Here is a 23,689-nt window from a genome sequence, read left to right as displayed (position 1 = left end):
GTTTTATCTAAGGAAGACAAGATGTGATTAAAAGGAACTCTAGCTGAATTATATTACTGTAAGTATGCCCATATTTGCGTTGGGAGTCGTTTTTTTCAGGGGTGCCACTCTTTTTGTCACATGATGAAAAAAAAAAAAAAATATATATATATATATACATACACTAGAAGAATAATGTTTCTTGGAAAAGTTAAATAACCAGGTCTTTACCATATGTTTATTTTACATACCATTTTAAGCTGTTAACAGAATTGGCACCAATTCTATCGGAAATGTTGTTAACTACACGAAGCACATTTCTGTACGTAAGCCCATTTTTAGATCAGCCATATGTTCCACTTCATGTTCTCAGACAAGGAAACATTTTGCTTAATCATTAACTCAAGACGTAGGTTTGGGTAAATAAATTAACGATTCATAACGAGACAGTGCTTCACATGCGGCCATGGGATAGCCTGAACTCTTAATCTGCTGGGGAGCTAAAAAAAAAAGGCTGTATTTTAAACACTGTAGGGTAGCCTAGAAGAATGTGTGATTGAAGTCACTGTAAAGAGACTGTAGTTCGGATTGTCAGAGGACAAAGCTGGAATGATTTTATAGCCTTGATTTAACTTGGGTTAGTAAATCAAGCTTTGTGAAAGTGAAAACATGGTCATTCTACCAGTACAGCTGTCTGACAACTGCTTTGGGGCAAAGTTTAAAAATCAGTGCTGTAATAATGGATCTAATTGTCAAATGCAATGCAGATTAGGAGTGAAAGATGACAAATTTAAACTGTGGATTCTACAGTACATCAATAAACACACACAAAGCACAAACTTTTATATTAAAAAATCGCAATGAAAAAGATTAGGAGCATTAGAAAGAATAAGCAGTAGGACAAGGAAGGTAGCTAAAAAGTCAAGAATGCATGTTCATATATTTGTTACACAATAATAACTCCTACAAATCCTACACATTAAAAAGTAGTGAGGAGTCAAATTAGACACACTAGAGCGCCAGTATTAATGAAGACTCTTATTCATTAGAAGCAGCAGCAGGTGGACAGACACAGTGGTGGATTTGGAGGTTAGTCGGTGATTAAGAACACAGAGGAACAGTTTCGTCTACCTGAGCTCAGCCTGTAGGGGTTTAACGGGTCGGGTGCCAATGCACTGTCCTGCTTTACATTTTCCATCTCCAAATCTGCATGCAGGAGAAGAGAGAAGCAGTCGAGCCTGTTAGGGAACACGGGAACAACAGCTGCCTTTTGCCCTCTACTTAACTTGCCAGTTGTGACTTTGTAAGAAGAGAAAGGAGAAAAACATTTCCTCCTGCATTCCCTGTCTATTAGGCAATGTTTTACAGCACTTCAGAGTGCCTGACAATAAACAAGCTAGAGCAATAAAATAGACTTAAACAAAAACACATTACTATGATGGAGGGAGCTTTGTGTCAGAGTGCTTCATAATCCCAGAGGCTTATTATATTCATTATATTGCTTAAAGAATGATTAGCTTTGTAAACACATGCAGCCTAGTCAATTGTTAAAAATTTGTCTGATAGTTTCATCAAAAAAGAAAAAGCTGAAGCACAATTTGCAACCGGATAATCAAAGTTTGTTGATTTCAATCATTGTTTTCTAGACTTCTGATTATTTTTGCCTGCTCCATTAATACACTTTATCATAAATGATATGCTAATGTTTCATATCTATAGTTCTTTAAGATATGCAACACAAATTTAAACATGCTACATAAATAAAAAATTATCATCTGACCATAATCATGTAATTAAATTCAGTTACTATCATAACTTTAATGTTTGGAAATCACCTTGCACATATCTTTTTACAGTGATGAAATCTTTGCATATTTGTCACATTAAAAAAATTTGATCATGTGTGAATGCTGATTTAGCACAAGAAATCACTTAAATAGAACCTGATTGAAAAGTGTAGTACATTAAAAGATCTCAAAAAGCAACACATTATGCTGGGATCGAAAGAAATTGACATGTATCAGTTTGGAAAGCATTACAAAGCCATTTCTAAGGCTTTGGGACTCCAACGATCTACAGTGAAAGCCATTATCCACAAATGGAGAAAAATTGGAACAGTGGCCCATCTAATGAATTGCTGGCCTCAAATCCACTTGAGATGCTGTGGTATGACCTTAAATGCCTAAAGGCCCTCAAATTAGGCTGCATTAAAATAATACTGTAAAGAAGAGTGTGGCAAAATTCCTCCACAGTGAAATGTGGCACAATCAGTTATTATGCTTAGGGGGCAATTACTTTTTCACATAGGGCCAGGCAAATTTGGGCAGCTTTCCCTTAATGAATGAAATCAACATTAAAAAAAAACTGCATTTTGTATTTACTCAATGTATCTTTGTGTAATATTAAAATTAGTTTAATGATCTGAATCATTTAAGAGTGACAAATATGCTAAAAAAATAATAAATCAGCGCAAATACTTTTTCACAGCTCTGTTAATAATAAGGTAAGCTGCTCATTGAGGAAAAAGGGGGGGAAAAGACCATTTTAAAGGAGTGACTGCAGTAAATTTTGACATGATAAAAAATTAAATTGGACAAAAAGGGTTATAAGCATCCATTAAATTCCAAACACTGCATAAATTCACACTTCTCTAATTATTATAGTAGCATCGACGCTTAATGCTGCTTGTCGGTAGATTTTTTGTGCAATATGATTCGTTTTCAAAAAAAGTGCTGAGATGCAAAATCATAAGGATTAGAGAAAATCTTTCCATATAAACAAACGACAAGGTAAATTATTTACGAGAGACAGAGAGAATGTATTGGCTACGTATAGTGTAGATCAGTGAGGCATTTAAAGAGAATACCAGCACGCACAGGGTGGGAAGAGACTCCAGGAGGCCGGCCGCAGAGCAGAGCAGGGGGACGCTGAGGGCGGGGACGGTAAAGGGAGGCACAGTGATACATCATTACACATGCATGGGAAATTACAACACACTCAAGCAAATCATGAACATACATCACATATAAAAAAGAAAATCACAGACAATCAGCAAACATGCAAGCAGTAAAGCGAAAAAGCAAACGCAGGAATCATGCAGCGTGTTGCTTCCTCAGGATCAGCCTGCACCAAGTTGCCCTTTGCAATCAACATGTTTTACCTCTTTCCCCTGAACTCACTTGTGTGTTAAATACTGTGTCATTAAATTCCAGCACTGACAATTCTTACCTTGGGGGGGAGGGATTTAGTCCACACACAGCATAGTGATTAGTCAAACCATAATCAGTCACAACTTCAGATATGTTTTAAGAGATGTGAGGCGCAAACACTACAGAAGTAGAATAAAAGGTCTGCACTGTCAGAAAGCTCTCCAGAGGACTTGGCAGAGCAGTCGGTCCAAAGCATGATGTAAGGCTGCCTGAGTGTGATCTGTGACTGCTCTAAACATGACAAATTTAATTACACACCCGGTGAGCGTTAGTGTTTAAAACCCTCCATTTCACACTTCCATTAATCATGACATTTATTTGTTTCGAATTTGTAGTGTTTGGCTGAGTAGCTGTTTTCTTAAAATGCTCATGAGATCAAAACGAATGTTTCAGAGATTTTAAGAATCATGGTCTGAGTTGTGATTATAAACGTTAAAAAATATATATGGCATATATGCTCCTTCAATGGAAAACATAAAAAATTTGGTAACCCACTGTGCGTTCTTGTCTTGCAAAGTCAGTGCAGTGTAAAACAAAAAAGAAAGACTTGGGTGTGATACACTACATGGACAAACTTATTTGTCCAAACCAGGTAATCAATGAATTCAGGTGTTTCAATCAGGCCTGTTATCCCCGGTGAAGAGCCATCTCAATGCTCCAGCATCCCAAGATATCTTGGACCATGCTACGCTTCCAACTTTGTGGCAACAGTTTGATGTAGGCCTATTTCCATTCCAACATGACAGTACCCCAGTGCACAAAGCAAGGACTATAAAGACATGGTTTGATGAGTTTGATGTGGAAAAACTTGACTTGCTCACATAGAGCCCTGACCTCAACCCCACTGAGCAATTTTGGATGGAACAGAGATTGTGAACTAGGACTTCTTTTCCAACATTAGGAAGAGTGGAAGCTGTTATAGCTGCAAAAGAAGGACCAACTCCATATTGAAGTATTTGGATGTATTTGGATGTATTTGGATACAATGCCAGTGCAGTTTCAGCCAAATACTTTTGTCCATATAGTGTATGTCTATAAAATGATTGCAACAGAGCAATGATTAAAGACCAAGAAAAAAAGCTTAAGGTACAGTATATCCAACATGATTTAGCTTCGTTTTAGTAGAGGAGAATGACAACTAATGACTAATGACCACTCTGTATGCACTTTATAGACCATTTCAACAAGGCAAACTCTAACAAATCCACCACGTCTGTTCCTAAAGCATTTTAAAAGTAAAACTGTAAGAACAAAATGACTAGCTCAGAGGTTCCCAAAAACAGATGTAATAAATTTATCTGGCTTATCCTGATATGCATCATTATGTCCTCGTTGATACAAAGAGACAGTAAAAGCTTACATAATTTTGAAACTTACAATGATATTTTTTTAGGGAAGCCATGGGACATATTTGCTCATATTATGCAGAAGACATTTTTATTTTGCGTTGTGACTTTGAAAAAGGCTTTGTCTAAGACCTGCTCAATCAAAATTAAGAAGGTAGGGGGAGTTGTAATCAGACATGGTACTTGTAAATCTCGATAAGTTAGCTAGCTATCTGGTTATTTTTTATTTGATAAATAAGGTGACATTATATATTTAAATATTCAGGCTACTGTAGGTGTATCATTCATTCATCTTCTATACCACTCATCCTGTAGTGTTTCGGGAAGCCTAGAGCCTATCCCAGGAGACTTTGGGCACGAGAGTTTGGGGTACTCCCTGGACAGGTTGCCAGTCCACAAACAATCAAACACTATGGCCAATTTGGGAATTGCAGTTAACCTAATGAAGCAAACCCACCAAGCACAGGGAAATCATGCACTCCTCAAACACAGACCTGAGGTGGAATCTGAACCCTCAACCCTAGAGGTGCGAGGACACAGGTCAGTGTATTAAACTCTGGTTAAATCTCTATTAGATGTGTCAATGGCTTTGTCATGCAACAACAGTGTTTTTAAGTGTGTAATATTTCCAAGAAGTTAAGATACACTGAGATCTGCAGTTAGTGTCTCTTTTCACTGCATCCGCTTAAGAGCTTCACATGCAGCGATTTATCTTTTTAAAATCAATACACTTTAATTTCCGAAAACAAGTTTTCCTGGCCTGAGGGAAGATCCAAAAACTGAAACGCATGTCTCTAATTTTAGTCAGAACATCCTACTGCTAGATCACTAAACAGACCTATTATAAACTCTTCACTAATTTTCTTTTCCTCAATGGTGTCTGAAACACAAAATCAGACACCATCTGAAATAACATTGCATGAATATCCATCTGAAATTATATATGTACACGAGCTTACAAACACCCATGGCTCACTTAAATAAAGAGTGGGACAATAACAAAGGGCCAGTTATGACGGTTGGGATTTAAGCTTGTGACCTCCTAACAATCTGGTAAACACATCTGTGCTAAAACGCTTGAGAACAATGTCTTTAATAAGCTGAGTATAACTGAATATGTGGAAACAACTGTACAAAAAGTGTAAAGCATAAAATCGAAATAATTGCGTACAAAAGAACTGCTGGGAAAAACTGTAGATGGTAGCGACAGCTTAGGCAGAGCCCATATTAACACGTGCGCAGCAGATGGACCGTACGCTTGAAAGATTTCACATCTCTCCCACTCAGTTTGTCAACGCTTTCAAAACCAGAGCTGACAAAAACTGTCAAAGGAAGTGAAAAATATTTCTCTTGAATTAAAAAAAAAAAACTATATTTCTCTTCAATTAAGGACTGTACAGTAACAGAAGGACATGTTCAGTGTCTCCTACACACAGTCAGATGTCATCCAGTGTTTTTGTTCAGCATCTGATTCTGTTCTTACACACTCACACACACTTCTTCACAGCGCTGCTCGCTCTTCATAATCACTCTCATCCACCATAAACACACAATCCACCTGCTTAAATATCGTATGCATGTCCTGCGTAAACAGGATTTAGATGGTGTGCAAGCTCGAAATCCCACGCACATGACTGACTTTCTGCTTGTTCTGCATCTAATCTGTTTTTATGCCCTTCCATGCAGGTAAGGTGCACTGCGAAGGGTAAATAAGGGTTGTTACATGATAAACACTACCATTCTGTGTCCATACAATATGCTTGTATATATTGGTACCTGGTTTTGGCACTGAATTGGTGACAGACTGAGGGACCTTGTCGTTAATCAGCTCTACGCACTCACTGGGAAAGAAGCCAACCTGGAAAGAGAAAACACTGATCATGATGGAGGGAAACACAGAGGCAGTTGCATCTCTCATTCTGCATCACTAAACATCTACCTCACAGAAGTGTCATCATACCAATGCAAAGCAGAACTGTTAACTACTATTCTTCTGAAACATTAATCTGTTTTTGAATGATTATTAATACAATAGATAATTATCTGGTTTGGCTATAAAGGATATAACCTATTAAATGTGTACTATTCAGATGGGATAACATTGCTGAACTTATGTCTGGTAAATAGTGTCACAGAAAGATATGCTCAGATACTCTATAATCACTTTCCACACATTGTCTGCATAAATTCCAGTAAAGGGAGTGTCTTCTCACTGCACGCATAGCTATTAAACTAATAATTCCATGCATATCACATACACCTCATTTTAAGTGATTGTTATGACTCTTACTTTATTATTAAAGACTGCACCTAGTATCAAAACCTACCCAAAACCCAGAGAAAATCACCGGAAGTGCATGTGTGTGTCGGGAAACCCCCTGTGAATACGTGTGTCTGGAAAAAGGATTCATTATTTTACCTTCTGTAAAATAACTGGTAAACATATGTCCAGGTAATATTTATCCTGTCTAAATTAACATCCTCAATTCTGTAGGAAAAGAGATTTTGCACTTTTTCTTACAAAGTGCAGGTTTCTCTTTTTCTTTCCCAAAAACTAAAACAATGTAACACCTGAAGGACAATTTATTGATGATGTTCAAAAAGCTTCATTTACAAGCCATACTTCTGGCAGCTTTAGGTAAGTTATTGTTATCCTAGCTTGGGTGTAGCCTAATTACATGTTCCACTAAAACAGCTTACTATTGATCTCTATGGCAGTTGCATTATATCACTTGAGCAGCAGAAACCTTGGACTCTAAGGGTTTTTTTTGTGCTTTTTCGCAAAGGTTTGGACACATCTTTTCCTTCAGTGGTTTTTCTTTCATATTTTCAACATTGTACATTGATACTGAAAGCATTCAAACTAAGTGTTAAACACCCGAAAATATGTTTTAGCTACTACATTTAGCTTGGCACACTCATGGTATTCTCTTATCAAATACACAAGGTAGTCATCTGGAATGGTTTTTCAACCCACATGTGCACTTTAAAAGGTGTGCCCTGTCAAGAATTTAATCTGTGACATTTCTTGCCATCTTAATGTGCTTCCTTAGTTGTTAAGGTTAAGTCAATGGCCATATTAGTGCTACTGCTAACTGCTGTACAAATCCAAGAAACAATCAGTGAAGTAAAGTCAATCTGAAAAAACTTTGAATGTATATTAGTGCAGTTGGCAAAACCACCAAACACTATAATGAAACTGGCTCCATCGCAGAAAAAGGAAGACAAAGAGCTACAACTGCTGCAGAGGATAAGTTAATTAGAATAAACAGCTTTCAAACCATTAATTTACAGCACCTCAGATTAGAGCCCACATAAATGCTTCTCGGAGTTCAAGCAGCAGACAACACCCACTGTTTGGAGGAGACTATGAGTCAGGCCTTCATGGTCGAATTGCGGCAGAGAAACCCTTACTTTGGAAGAACAAGAAGCAGAAGAGACTTGCTTGGGCCAAGACACACAAGGAATGGATATTAGATCAGTGGAAAACTGTTGTTTGGTTTGTTGAGTCCAAATTTGAGACTTTTGGGGTGCTGTTCTGGTGACACTGTTGGGGACAGCACAGTTACCTCGGCATTTTGCAGCGACATGCCGTCCCATCTGGTTTGCACCTAATGGTACCATGATTTGTTTTCCAACAGGAAAATGACCTCAAACACACCTCTAATTTATAAATTAGAGATGTAATCACAATCATCTAATCTAAATGCAGTTGAGATGGTTTGGGATAAGTTGGAAAGGCAGCCAACAACTACTCAACACCTCTGGAAACTCCTTCAGGATTGTTGAAAAACCATTCCAGGTGACAACAGTTCCTCCTGAGGCTGACTGAAAGAATGCCAAGAGTGTGCATTTATAAAACATATTCTGGAATATTTAACATTTTTGTTTACTTAATTTCATATTTGGTCTATCATAATTTCAATGTATTAAGTGTTAATATACAATGTTGAAAACAATGAAAAAATATTAAAAAACATTTAATAAGCAGGTGTGTCCAAACTTTTGACTGGCACTGTACATCGTTTGCTTTCGTAACAGACTTGTGCCTGGAAATGTACTTTGGCACGGATGTTGTGTCATGCTCTGCTGATTACTGTAGCTTCATTAATCTAGATAAGAAAGGTGAAGTTGCAATGAAGTGAACACAAAATCTAAAAACATTCCACAAGCATTGTGTCACTACAAACATGTACAAACCACAGCAGACATTGTTCATGACTCACATGTAAACAAAAACAAAAGCCCTGTGGAAACTACCCTGTCATTCTGAACCACTGCTCTAGCATTTTTCATCAGTTGGTTAGCACGAAGATCTTTGTCAGTATTTCTGTAACATTTGGTTATACTTATATCATAGTTAGAGAAACAAAGATGAGTAATAAATGAGTAAAGAGAAAGCACAAAGTGTGTAAGTTACTGAGACAGCACAAGCCACCCAAACTGCTTAATGTGTCTTGGCATTGATTGTACACGTCTTTGGAACTGTACTGGAGGGAACATTTTATAAGTGAACCCAAACCATGCCATCAAAAAATAGAGCATAAAAGAGCCACTGTTTTCTCCTTGAATTTGACATCCATCCAAGCATTTCTTAAAACTACCAATGTTATATGCTTATTAATTGACAGATTTTTAGTACCACAAAGATTTGTTTAAACCTTTGAAACAATGTTGCCGGGGGCAACATTTTAAACATCATGAATACACAATTAACATCAGAGCAGATGACCAAAGGTTCATATCAGCTGGGCGCCACCTCATCTAATGACACCAAATACTCCAGTGTAGAATGAATTCCCTCCAAGAACTACAGAACTATTTTCATTTTCAGTCAAATGAACCAAAAGAAACTAGCGGATTCATTCTTGCTGCAAGTGTTGACAATAACGAGCTGAAACTCTTTCTGCCCTTCCGAAGCCCCAGACCTTGGAGACACAAGCCTTACAGATAAAAGACACATAGGAGGAGAAAAGTCAGCATTAACTTCTGTTCACTACAGTTACACACCAGAAGGAATTAAGTGGAGTCTGTCTGGATTCGGCATTCCACTTACAGCATACGTGCCAGCCTTGTCCAAAAGAAAGTCCTCTATCTAACCCTAGTGTTAGTCCTAGCATAACCCTACATCCAAGCAATAACTCTGTTATCTGCATGTGTGTGACTCCTTTAAACCCTGTGCGTGACAGCTGGCAGAGCTTTAAAGCTCATCCTTTACACACAGATGCTGACTAACCGTCCAAGAGCTATCAAAATTAGGCTGTCTACTACCATCGTGTAGTATACATTTACATGCAATTAAAAGAAACTAACCACTTATTATATATTTCAGACTTATTGCATATTATATATTGTATAATTGTATATAATATATTATATACTATATAATTAGGAAATTTGTCTGCTTTTTCTAATTTAGTCCAAGTCCAAGATTTAAAAATGTCTGACTATTACAAAAAAACATTTTTGTTTAACTTTTTGGTCCATTATAAATTAAAACATTAGCAATATCCCATTGGTATTACCCCAAAAATTAACCCCTTTTGCTCAAATACTTAATATAAATACAAGCAAGGCATCATTATGAAGTTAGCTTAAATTCTTTATTTTATAGCTTATGCAATGACAAGTCGCGTTCATTTCTATCCAAGATTCCGATTGATAACCAGGACTTTTCTTTAGGTTTTTTTTTTTTTTTTGGGGGGGGTAGGCAGTGTAGTGCTATACATGTAAATCTTTGATTTAAAAGGTGTCTCAGTTTACAGAGAAGCAGACTAGTACCAGGCAATATAAATGAGCATTTTCTGTGTGTAAGCAAATAGTATTATGCAGTATTGTTTAAAGGTTAAAAATTATCACATAAGTAGCTTTATTTATTTTGATCAAATTAATTAATTAATTGAGAGGATTAATTCAATATGATTTTTATCTTGACACCAAACTAACCTTCCTGGTACCTTCTGGAGAACTTTTTTGCCACAAAAAAACTCTAATAAATGGTCATATTACATACCATAGTCTGGAAAATTCAACAAATGAGTCCAAGTGTCTCAAAAGCAAATATTAATGGTGATACACAATCATCAATAATAACTCTAATAGTCTAATAATATGTTAGCAGAATAATATAAGGAAAATTATTTACTCCTGTCATTGCACTTTATGTGCAAAGAACACACCTGAAACCCGTGCTTGCCTCTCCACCATGTGGTATCCTCTTTAGGAGGCATGTCAATTACTGATACAATATCTCCAACCTAAAAGAGACAAACAAAAGCTATTTATGTCGATACCAAAATTACAAGACTTTCACGTTACAAGACATTAGGATAGCCACCAAGGAATTACAGCATGGTCTGCGCAATTACAATGACAGGCAGGCTTTAATTTCAGATTCAGTACATTTGAATGAGTGTGCAGCGGCACTGCCACCACGTTCACCTCAAATGACAGCTCATCGGCCGCCTGGGCAATGTAGCGCTTAATGACGTGGGCAGCTGCGATGGCTGGGACGTTAATGGAGGACTCCTCATGCACCAGCAGACGATTCCCTTTGTTGTCGACCTAAAGTAAAACCGGACATGTCAGCCATGGAAGTCGGCTTAGCTGCAGTATTTAAGGCTCTTTTAAGGAAAAGCTAATTAATCCTTAAGTGTTGCTTGATAGCGCTCATTTAACAGCGGGCAGCAGGTCTTACTCTTCCACTGAGATAAGCGAGATAGCATCAGGATAATACCTCCATCCATGTAAGGACTGGCCCACAGTTTATCTTGTTATCAGCAATCGCTGAGAGACGGGAAAGGTAGGCCATCAGCATCTGGGAAACAGCCTGTTGAAAGGGAAACAGAAATAAAAGAGCTATTTCATTCACTTCAAATAATTAGATTTCAGCACAAATCTACAGAACAAGATACACTGAACACCAACAACGTTTATGAAGATACCTTCACCAACACCAAGTCTAATCCTTCCTTTAGATTATTTGTAGGTCAAAAGGATGCAATTAAAATATATATATTTTTTTTAATTCACACCCTGTTTTGACCTTTAACCTATTTGGAGCCACTCACAAATTTGAATCGGTTGCTGATCACAGTGTTAAATGCACATAAACTCCAAACACTTGTTCTTGAGATGTCACAGTAATGATTTCTCAGACAGACCGTCAGATTGACAGACAACCTAAAAACATAATATCTCATTTATCAGGCATTAACAAACAGGATACTTGAAGGGTATGATCCTAGTCAAAGGTTCAGTGAGAGGTTTCTAGAGTAGCAATATAAATACAAACCACACTTTATTTTCCACTTCCTGCTTATTCTTTTAAAAACAAAACAACAATTAGCTCAGCATGTGTTTATTTAAGGTTTAACAATGTGTTGGTGTTTTGTGAGCATTTGTGCATGTTAATGAGAGAGAGAGCGAGAGAGAGAGAGAGAGAGGTTGGAATGGGAATGACCGCTTCTACTTTAGCATAATGGTGGCCCTAAAAGCAGCAGCTGCACTCAGAATGATAAATTTGGTTCAATTATTATTCCGCATTGCTCTTACATTGAGTCATATGGCAGGGGGTGACGAGGTGGAGCTTTTCATCTTGAATACAGCACACAATCCTTTTTTGACTAATAAATAGCTCATGTATTAACTGCCACATGACAAAAGCTTACCTTAAAAAATTTGACTTTAAAGCATGCAAACTCCTGTAAAGTCTCACTGCATGCTAAAATCTGTGTAAGGTCCAGGTTCAGAGCTTTGTTATTTATTCATTAATTTATTTATACCATTACATTACATTCATTTTCAGTGTGTGCTGGCTACATTGGATTCCTCATTAATAAACTACAAAAGAATGAATCAGGGAGGGGGGAAACACTTGCTAATTGTTTGTATGAAGCATTCATCTGTCACACATTACATTACAGTACAGTGACATTATTGCTTCTCATATCCCAGCTTGTTAGGGAGCTGGAGTCAGAGCACAGTGTCAACCCTGATACAGCACCCCTGGAGAAGAAGCTTGCCCAACACATCTACTCAGTAACCCAGACCCTTCAACCATTAAACCAAGACTGCAACAACCAACAAATCAGTCACAGATATTAAAATATAAATATATTTAATGTTCTTCATGGTGGAGATTTCCTGGTCACAACCAGATGGCAATAAATTCCATGCCACAACTATTCATGACTGGGAATCTAAGAGGAAATAATTGAGAACATGCATGATCACCTCAGCTAAGTAATCATTTAAGCATGCACTGACTGGCTCTAAAAAAACATGAGGCTAGCCCTGAAGCTCTGGGGTTGATAGCTTTTGTGCCATAGGAGACTTTGCTAGTAGAAGAGAAACAAGCAGTGATCGAACTGGAAGAATACTGGGATAAGGACAAAAAGAGGGATGGAGAAACCAGCATTGACTCATACAGCACTGATTGTATGTACGCCAGCAAAACCTCTTCCCAGTTTCCACTCAAATGTCACACTGGCTCCAACAACCTGGCACCACTCAATAATACCCAAATCAAACAAAGGGCAGAGACAGAAAATGACAAGGACACAGACATATAGTGGCAGTTCAAAACATACTTGAATTCTAAACACAGACTTTATGATTAGCTGTCATAAATAATAGAATGTGTCCAAAATAAAGATTATGAGTAAAATCTATCTTTAATTGAGCAGCTTGGTTTGTTGTTTTGCCAAGTAAGAAAAAAAGATTCATTTATTTGTCACATGTACTTTACAGCACAGTAAAATTATTATTTTGCCAGTTAGGAAGCTGAGGTCATAGGGCAGGGTCAGCCAGGGTACAGCACACCTGGAGCAGATAGGGTTAAGAGCCTTGCTCAACATATCAACCGGGGCAGCTTGGTAATGCTTGAACCCCTACCTTCCAATTGGAAACTCAATAACCTACAGCCTCAACCGTGGGAGCCACCACTGTCCTCAGTAGGATGTTGTTGCACTCAAATTCATACATGACTTTTAATCAAAAGACTTAATTAAAGACTTTAGTTGTGTTTTATATTGGTTATTATACAGTACACTATAAAATAAGACAGTATCTAGATTTGAACCCCTCTGAAAACAAAAATATTTAAAGATACTTATTAATTCAATACGGCAATTATTTAGTTTTTAAAAGTGACAACAAAAAGACACCCAATTTTAGTGATGCTAATGAAATTTAGCTTCATCTGCACCTGAAGCGCAGCTGATGCAGGAGTGCTTTAGTATGTCCAGGTTCCTGACCACCTCACCTGTACAGTGCTCAGACAGATCAGCTCTCAAAAGGTCAATTTTCATGCAAATACGGTGCTTGATAGTGTTGTGTTCATAATCTTGTACAGTAGATGACTAAATAGCCACAAGTCACTGCAGCTACAACTCAGTCCAGCATCAGCTGTTTATACTGATTCTGCATTGGATTTCTCATGTACAGTACAGTATATGACATTGATCAGTGCCACAAAATAATTTAAAACATGTCTTAAACGTTTCTTTTTTTAGCAACAGAAAGTCAATGACAATGTCACATGCATGATTCAGGCAAGAAAATAGACTAAACTTGTTCAACTTTATTTTAAACTCTCTATAAATATTAAACTACGATGGAACAATATCACCCAGTTTGTCTCTTGTGGACATGCAGCTTTTACCAAATAAAAAGGTATGAATGCATTGTAGGGCTTTTTTTTTTAGGTTATGATGGGGGGTGGGGGTTAATGTTTATTTGGAAATTTGCAATTACAGCCATGATCCTTAAATGCTATTTAATAAACACAGCTTGGGAGACCTTCCTGCTGTAACACTGGCTTGATTAGTAGATTTACTCAAGCCAATTAAGTGACTTTTAATTAAATTTGGATATGGTAAACAAGTAGAGGGTCAAGGGACTTTTAAGTTTGTGAGACTTAGGTAATCTGCAAATCTCCGTACCACAGACTTGTTCAGAAAATAAAAAGTAGCTAGGTAATTTATTGTTTGCTGGTTTGAATGCACTGTGTAACTTTTGCACCTAACTTGTGCTTCTTGTGCATCTTTCCCTTCAACCACATCAAAATTAAACCTCTGACTACAAAATGTGTTCAATATTACATATTTATTATTTGTGGTGGATGTAGTATATTATACATAGTATATCTATAATCTGCGGTTTAGATGAAGGGTCTTGGATGACAATGCAAATCAAACAGTCATAACACAATATGCATGAATTCGAAATTATTCTAGTTTCTACTAGGGATGAGAATCACCAGGGATCACCCAATAAGAAATTAACACAATATCCAGGTGCTGGTTTAATAGCATATAATTTGCTCCTGTCAATGTGTTAATAGTTTAGAGCACACATCTGCAGGAATATAAAGGAACAATAATATAGTCCAAAAAAAAAAAAAAAAAAAAAGATTTTGGTGTCAGTGTGGCGATACATGTATTGCCACACAAAGGAATCGCAATATGTAACTGAAATGATTTTTCCCCATCTCTAATATCTACACTGTAAATCCACTTAAATGAATTTCCTAAACGTTTTTTTTTTCCCGGCTTTACTTTACAAGTGGTTTTACTGTTTTTCCAAATAAAAGGCTCTCAAGTGTTTATACCTCTTTAACGATAAAAGAAATTTAATAGACCATCCTAAACACAGCTTTTGGTCAGGGTTATTATAGAAATGATAATAATCATTTAATCATATGTTGTTGATTTATTGCAGTCACTTACTCACTTACTTATCATCTATACTGCTTTATCCTGTATTCAGGGTCGCGGGTTATTGCAGTCAGTGAAATTTAATTCCTGAACTTTTTTTGTTCATTCCAAAAATCATGTTTGAACTTAATGTCATTTATAGGTCTACTTGTTTTTATGCTGTTGAGGTTTAAATATACTTGTGTTTGTAAAATCAAACACTCTAATAACCATTAAAACTTAAGGATAAATATAAGTTTGATAATGATGGGTTGTGATTTCCACCACTGTAGTTATATATATAAAAGAAATCATGAACCCCTTGGTTATTCTTCACAAACGTCCTCCCACCCCACTTTGAAGTATCGCTGTCCTGAATGCATGTCCCATGCCACAGAAGTTAATGCTAAACAGAGGTTAGGCCTCAAACAAAAATGGTTAGATTTAACCGATTTTGGAAGCCATGAATTTTTATGTCTCCATGATGGGAGGCTTTATAACGGTGGAGCACAGCAACACACAGAAGTGTGTCCACTTATCAACAGAAACATGGGCTGTATTAACAACCACAGCAGGTTGATGGAGTTGAGAAAATATGCCCACAGCTCAATTAAACCACTTTAGGGAAAAAAAAAATCACACATTGTGAGCAGAAGTGGCATTTTCAAACATTGTTGAAGTCCACCTGACTTCCTCTACAGCTAACCATCAGAAGTTATTAAACACATGGAGATATAAATGTTCAGAGCTCAGACGGTGACTCTGGGCCATGCAGGATTGCAAACGATTGACCATTACTCTTAAAAGCCGAGAACAGTTGTAAAAGGCAGTGCGGAGTGTGGATAGTGTGTCAAGTGCCGTACCTCAGCTCTCTCCCTCAAGCTGTCGTATCTAGGCAGCTCTGGGAGCTGGGAAAAGCGCCGGTCATATATACACAGATGGAGGTGTTTGTCCAGGACACGGAAGTCTTCATAGCTGCGCCTCACCATCCAGCTTCGTCCCTGCGGAGTGGTAACAGAAGATCACTCAAACAGGAAGACAAACTAGTACTCTTGGCATACATGCCTAACGTGACCACACATCCCAGACATTACAGTCCGCACCAACTATTCGTCATCCTAATATGACGAATTGAATATGTAATTACGTCATTTTAATATGTAATTACACAATAGATTGTGTTTATTATGAGGATTTAAACATTTAAAACACAATAATGTATAACGTTTAATAACACATTCTATTATTAAGCCAATCTGAAGGGCTAGGAGCATAGTTGCCCGTTTTTCCCCCGCCTTATTTTAAGAGACAATACTCATCAATATGCACTGTAAAAGGTATAATAGAACATAAAAGTAATGTCTAGTCATTTTGAGCAGCAGAAAATTGTGTTGAATTGTTGGAGCTCTAAATCATCACGTTCTACTTCAGTTTAGCGCTGGAGATCAATTATTGTTAACCGACTTCCTATAAATCTTTCACACAATCTTTACTGACACATCCACCATATTGATAGCTCTAACAACTGTGTGGCTATTAACAGAGAAATCATTGGTACAGCATTGTTTGCTCTGATCATCCATAAAAGTCTCTGTAATAGATCCCAATTCACATATTGTTTTCTTGTTTTTTTTTATAAACAAATCAGATGAGCAACCAGTAATTTCAACTTGAGAAAAAAATGTGAAGCTGAACGTGATACAACCTACAATCTATGAACGTTAAATTTTATTAACTATCAACATTAGCACAGGCTCGCTATCTAAGCAACAGGATATTAACATGGCCATCCTACTCGCTGTGTTATGGTAGGATATTACTTCTCATCCTTCTCATTCCACACGTGATGCGATGTGTCCTCTGTGAGACATCCATCACAGTGGCAGGATTCTGGAGCCTGACTCTGCGTGCACCATAAAGCTGTCTATCCTGTAAGCCAACACACACCCAACTGAGCGAGCGCTGCCAAGAAAGCGGCTTTAACAACCCTCGCTCTAAGGCCTTTAGCTCACAAGCTTCATGCCTTCTTATTTCAGACCTCAACGTGCCAATATTAGCTGGGTAAAGAGGACATTACAGAGGAACTCTAAAAATATGTAGCATCTCCAAGCCATGGGTCTATTTCACCAAATTAGGACCACTTTGACATTCTGTGCCTTTTTCACACCTCATTATCCAACCCACAGAGCTCTAATCCAAGATGAAACCTCAATGCCTTGAACCGGAGCCATGGTTGTGGGACTGGTGAAGCAATTGGGAAAATAAACAAGGCAATGCAGCCTGTAGTGCTTTATTCTCCTGCTCCCATTTCGTTTCATGTGGAACGTCTGGAGCTGCCATTGTTTGCCATTCCTTCTTTAAGAGAGTGTGGAACTAAAGCGATCTATACACGTGACTGAGCTTTATCTGGGTTAATGCCAAACCACCCGAAGGAGCAGGCTGTGGATTTGGTACTTCTCACACAGAGAAGGCGAAAGGGGAAATTTCCATAGACACACATATACACATACAGCAACATTTTTCCACACGGTCAGGATGAGAGTTGCCGTTATTCAGGCAAGTGCATGACCAGGATCTTTTTAAGGTCTTTCCAAGCTGTCTGCTATTCACTGATTTTTGTGATGTGGTTCAGAAACCTCTGGTTTTTTTAAGGATACAGTATATCTACTATGTTTGCAGAATCAAAACAACAATACTCAGACCAAAAAAAATAAGCCTGTTTTAAAATCATATCATTATGATTTTAAAATCATAGCATTTTATTGGTTTCACAGATCAGTGATGAAAGACAATGATGAGTCTCATTCAGAAGACGACACAGGACACACAATAGCTATTTCTGTGCATGCTTCTTCTCTCAGTCTTCAAGATCTTGAATGCTGTAGTCTGATTGGCACTGTGCACTTTCTATTTGTCTCTTTATTAGAGAAAAACATAGCTTTGAGCACAATGACATAATAAGGTTTTTAGAACAGGTTATAAACAAGTTCACAAAGTCTTGTCCTTAATAGTTAGAGCTTTGTTTGAAGTGATTTCCAGTGTTTGCCAAAAGCCTGTAAGAAAAGGTCTGTGATTGGTTATCTGTCAGGTTGAATTACACTTTGTTTTATGAAAGTAGACCACTGAAAATCTGACATTTAAAATTCTTTCGAATTCAAGGAAATAAAACCATGCACTGTTCCATTTATTTATCCATCCACTCACCCACCCATCCTTAGTAACTTCAGGTTTTCCTTCAGGATAGAAGGATTTTATAGTCTGTCAATGGTGTGAGGTACAGTAGGTTTTTGAATGTAAATGAGTCAATGAATATTTACACTTTGACTGTAGAATCTATTTGCATAAGAATGTATTATAAATTATCATTTTATTTATTAGAAAACACAAATATATAAATTTCTGACATAATCTTCTTGCCTTTCAATACACTTTTGCCAATCTTAGTCAACGAGTTTCTATATTCCCTCATTAAAAAATGTTTTAGGCTGAGCTAAAGTGTATCTTCATCCTCGTAGGGCTGCTTTTAGGGGACCAAACAGGTAAAAGCTGGAGCAAGATCAGGACTACAGGGAAGATTAAATTGAAATGAAGTTTTTGTTGACAGTGTGGGGAGAAGTGTACAGACGTGCGCTATCACGCAAGATCACAACACTTTTCAAAAGCAGTCCTCTGCATTTAATCGGAAGTTTAGGCTTTAGATCTTCAGTAAGCATTTAAATGTAACGAGCTCTGTTGATTGTTAATCCTTTTTCCTGGTAATGTTCAAGTACTGATCCTTGAAAATCCCAGCAAACTGTAAGCAACAATTTGATGGTTCCCTTTTTCAGCATTTTTTTGGTTGGCGACTGTGAATGTTTCAGTCTATACTCGTTTACTCTCAGGCTCGTAGTGATAAATCCATGTCTCTGCATTTTTAACGATTCTATTTAAAAAAAAAAACGTTCACCTTCCTTAAAGTATCACTCCAAACGTTGTTTGCAGATATCCATATATCCAAACACTTCTGTTTATGCTCTTTTGTGAGTTGTTTTGGCAGCAGGCACACACCTCAGACCGCAAAAAATAAATCACTGCACACTTCTAATCAGAATCTGCTAATCGTGCAAATCACAAGTTGGCCAGCCATTTCTAATGTAACACGTTCACACCTGCACAGCAGTGACTGGGGAGACAGTGATAGGACAATGTGATCAACAGAAGTTTTAATTAAACTGCTGTGCAGAAAATTTTTGACTCATGCTCATACTTGTAACAATTGACTGTTTTTCACATTCCTGTTTCTGCAAGCTAGTTCTTCCATATCATGTGACGGCTACCAACCGGAGCAGCAAATTCCCCAGTGTTGAATTAACACTTAAACTGTTGAGCTAACACCCAGCAGTGTTTACAGTATATGTGTTCAGTTAGACTCAAATAAACTCTGGAAGTGTTAAATCAACACTGGGGATTTTACTGTGTACTGTAGCTGCTCACGCATCTGAACCCATTTGGACGAAAGCAAGCGATTTTATTGCCTACGTTTACATACAGTACGTAAGCTCACAGATTCAGTTCAGTTCAATTGATTCGAATCTGACTAAAATGCTGTTGAAAGGGAACATAAAAAAGGGCAACATGAATCCCCTTATTAAAGAAACTAAGTAGACACATGACTTGATTACAAAACAAATAGAAAAGCAAAAACCACTCATGCCACTCATACTGTATGCCAAGGAGAAAGAACTAAATTTTGTTTTGTTAACAGATAAAGCAGATCTTACTTTAAAAGGCGGCACTCTGCTATCCATTATCACCCACAAGAGGATGGGTTCCCTGTTAAGTCTGGTTCCCCTCAAGGTTTGTTCCTATAACCATCTCAGGGAGTTTGTCCTTGCCACCATCGCCTTTGGCATGCTGACCATTGTTAAAAGCACTATATAAATAAAACTGAATTGAATTGACTAATCATATCAGTGAAGTGCTGTGCAGCAAATCAATTCTTTACTTGAACAGAAGCTAATGTAGAGATTTCAGGATTGGTAAAATACTGTCTCTTAATCTTGTAGCAGTAAGACATCTGTTTACCAGTGGCATATTTTAATAAGTTAAAGACAAAGCGAAGAAAACCAAGAAAGTTTAACTCATATAGGAACTCAAAGGGAATTGCAATAACCAAAGTGGGATGTTATAAAAACAGGCAATGCATGAATTCCCTTAGAGTCACACACAAAAAAAGGATAAACACACACAACTTTTCTTCCTTGGACCCCCAGCCTTGGATTGTTGTGGCACCCGTGATGTCCTGATGATAAAGTAAATGCTTTCTGTTGTCTCAATTGAGAGCGACAATAAGCCAAATAACCAAGGCTGTATTCCTGATTGAGTCACTAACTAGAGCATTTGAGAAGCAGGCAGTGGTGCAATGATGCCCCGGGAAAAATTACAGAGAAACTCATCACCTCATTTTAAACTCTGTTTATGATTTGTAATTAGCTACACATTCACTTGATTGCCAATCCGGGCATGAATTTCTAACCTTCCTTGGATCATTTATTTGGCACTGTTGTTGTTACCATATTCTCAAACTCATTTATTATTCTGTTTTCCTGACAGTTTTCTTCTAACAGAATTCAAACACAAGTGCTTCCAGTGTTTCAGGGATCTTTTTGCTGTTTGAGCCAAGTTTCAACATCAACTCCATGTTCTCTATTTTCGGTCTTGGTTTTCTCTTTGAATTATGTAAGGATGGTTTTTTACTGCTTTCTTCATATAAAAAAATTAAACTGAATTTCAAACTGGTGGCTTTAAAACAAAAGTTGTAAGGAACCATGAATTGTTTCTAGCTTGTTTTTTTCCCCCTTAGGTATCGAGAAACGATGTGCTTTCCACTTCTTTTTTTTACATGCACATGTTCATAGAAGCCCGTGATTGGCTAGTATGGCTGTAATTGGAGAGAGAGAGGGAGAGAGAAAAACTCTTTGACGCCAGGCCACAGAATATTGTGGTAATGTCAGGATTCAGGATCTTTGCACTATAAGGTACTTTTAAAGAAGTGACCAGAGTCAGTGCTTTTTACCAGCCAGCGTTAAACTTGGAATGTAAAACCTTCTGCAATGGGACAGAATAAAAAACATTTTCTGCACATTTTTTCCTCTATTTCTTTTTACTTCAAGAAAAAGTAAATGACTATAAATTCCACAACAATAAATGACCTGTGTGAAGTTTCATATCATCATATATCATTTGTTTACCTAATTAATGTACACACAGCACTCCATAGTGATAGAAAAACACAGAATTGTGAACATTTTTGCAGATCTATTAAAAAAGAAAAACTGAAATATCACATGGTCTAAGTATTCAGTATTCAGTGTTTGATTATACTAATTGGACATGATTAGGAAAGCCACACACCTGTCTATACAAGACCTTACAGCTCACAATGCATGTTAGAGCAAATGAGACTCATGAGGTCAAATGAACTGCCTGAAAAGCTCAGAGCCTGAATTGTGGCAAGCCACAGATCTGGCCATGGTTAAAAAAAAAAGTCTGCTGCACTTAAGGTTCCTAAGAGCACAGTGGCCCCCATAATCCTTAAATGGAAGACGTTTGGGATGACCAGAACCCTTCCTAGAGCTGGCCGTCCGGCCAAACTGAGCTATCGTGGAGAAGAGCTTTTGTGATAGAGAGAAAGAAGAACCCAAAGATCACTGTGGCTGAGCTCCAGAGATGCAGAGTTCTTTTTGGCAGAGATCTTTTTGGCAGAGTGGCCCGATGAAAGCCTCTCCTCAGTGCAAGACGCATAAAAGCCCACATGGAGAACTCCAAGATGGTAAGAAATAAGATTCTCTGGTCTGATGAGACCAAGATAAAACATTTTGGCCTTAATTCTAAGCGGTATGTGGGGAGAAAACCAGGCACTGCTCATCACCTGTCCAATACAGTCCCAACAGTGAAGCATGGTGGTGGCAGCATCATACTGTGGGGTTTTTTCCAGCTGCAGGGACAGGAAGACTGGTTGTAATCGAGGGAAAAATGCATGCGGCAAAGTACAGGGATATCCTAGACGAAAACCTTCTCCAGAGTGCTCGGGACCTTAGACTGGGCCGAAGGTTTACCTTTTAATAAGACCATGACCCTAAGCACACAGCTAAACTAACATGGCTTCACAACAACTCTGTGACTGTTCTTGAATTGCCCAGCCAGAGCCCTGACTTAAACCCAATTGAGCATCTCTGGAGAGACCTAAAAATGGCCGTCCACCAACGTTTACCATCTAACCTGACAGAACTGGAGAGGATCTGCAAGGAGGAATGGCAGAGGATCCCCAAATCCAGGTGTGATGTTGCATCTTTCCCAAACAGACTAATGGCTGTGTTAGATCAAAACGGTGCTTCTACTAAATACTGAGGAAAGGGTCTGAATACTTACTGTAGGCCCATGTGATATTTCATTTTTTCATTTTGAATAAATCTGCAAAATTGTCAACAATTTTGTGTTTTTCTGTCAATATGGGGTGCTGTGTGTACATTAATGAGGAAAAAAATGAACTTAAATGATTTTAGCAAATGGCTGCAATATTCAAATTTTATTTGTCACATACACAGTCATACACACGTATGGTGTGTGTGTGTGTTTGTTAAAAAAAAAAGAAAACAATTAATCTAAACAACAGATTGAGCACAACTGTTTTTTTTCTGATCATGTGGGGACCAACATCACACAGGTCAATGAATGTGACTCTAATAGAATAAAAAGTATGAGAAAAATCGTGTCATGCAAACTGTTATGCTATAAGAGAAATAAAACATTTGGAAAGTGCTGTTATAGAAAAATATCTAACCTTGTGTAAGCATGACAACAGGTAGCCTGCTTTGAGTTAATGCAAACCACTGATATTGTATCCATCAAATACAGTATTGCAGTGATTATAACAGAGGTGGTCATCCAGATGTTTGGGTATTTAACAATTTTTAAGGTCTCATGGATGGCAGTCTGATTTAAAAAGTGCTTAAAAAAAGACAGAAAGTTGCCACACCTGACAGTAAATATGAACCAGGTACACCAGCTCTTTCGACTCCAGGCCATTCCGACTTACTTCGCTCTGCTCTTCAGCAAGGCTCAGCTGAAAAACACATAAAGACGAAGATACAAATGAAAATGAGGCAGTCAGATTAGCTTTGTTACATTTAAGACCCATTAGCGAGTTCACATCCTTTAGTCCTTTGCTAAAGGATGTGAACTCTGGATCCATTCACAGCACTTCGCCTGGGTCCTACGAGGTTAGCTGGAGAGGCGTTGGATGATTTGTCACCAGCTGAGCATTTTGCCTACATACTATGAATAATAGATGAAGATAAATGGGACGACTGCGGCAGTGTGTTAAACTGGCACGACAGGAGATTGCTCCTAGTCTACCGAGATGACATCTGTAAGTGAGCACAAATCAAGTGTCATTCATACAAAAATAAATAAATAA

General features: G+C 37.7%; 1 protein-coding gene across 5 annotated transcripts in view; it reads right to left on the bottom strand.

Moving 5' to 3' along the window:
* The window catches only part of arhgap32b (Rho GTPase activating protein 32b), a 135,127-nt gene that overhangs the window by 21,368 nt on the left and 90,070 nt on the right, over positions 1 to 23,689 (bottom strand). For 3 of the 5 annotated variants that reach the window (XM_053478450.1, XM_053478452.1, XM_053478455.1), the window contains 8 exons: positions 23,249 to 23,335; positions 16,095 to 16,232; positions 11,271 to 11,363; positions 10,976 to 11,098; positions 10,714 to 10,791; positions 6,311 to 6,392; positions 2,856 to 2,906; positions 1,111 to 1,185 (listed from right to left, as the gene is read on the bottom strand). In XM_053478450.1, the coding sequence (XP_053334425.1) occupies positions 1,111 to 1,185; positions 2,856 to 2,906; positions 6,311 to 6,392; positions 10,714 to 10,791; positions 10,976 to 11,098; positions 11,271 to 11,363; positions 16,095 to 16,232; positions 23,249 to 23,335 (727 nt within the window). The remainder of the gene's footprint in view (positions 1 to 1,110; positions 1,186 to 2,855; positions 2,907 to 6,310; positions 6,393 to 10,713; positions 10,792 to 10,975; positions 11,099 to 11,270; positions 11,364 to 16,094; positions 16,233 to 23,248; positions 23,336 to 23,689) is intronic. The other 2 variants (XM_053478453.1, XM_053478454.1) reach the window with 2 other exon arrangements.

Source organism: Clarias gariepinus, chromosome 19, assembly GCF_024256425.1.
Source record: "Clarias gariepinus isolate MV-2021 ecotype Netherlands chromosome 19, CGAR_prim_01v2, whole genome shotgun sequence".
NCBI classification, from domain to species: domain Eukaryota; kingdom Metazoa; phylum Chordata; class Actinopteri; order Siluriformes; family Clariidae; genus Clarias; species Clarias gariepinus.
Note: the sequence above shows the minus strand (reverse complement) of the source record. Positions and strands in the feature narration are given on the sequence as shown.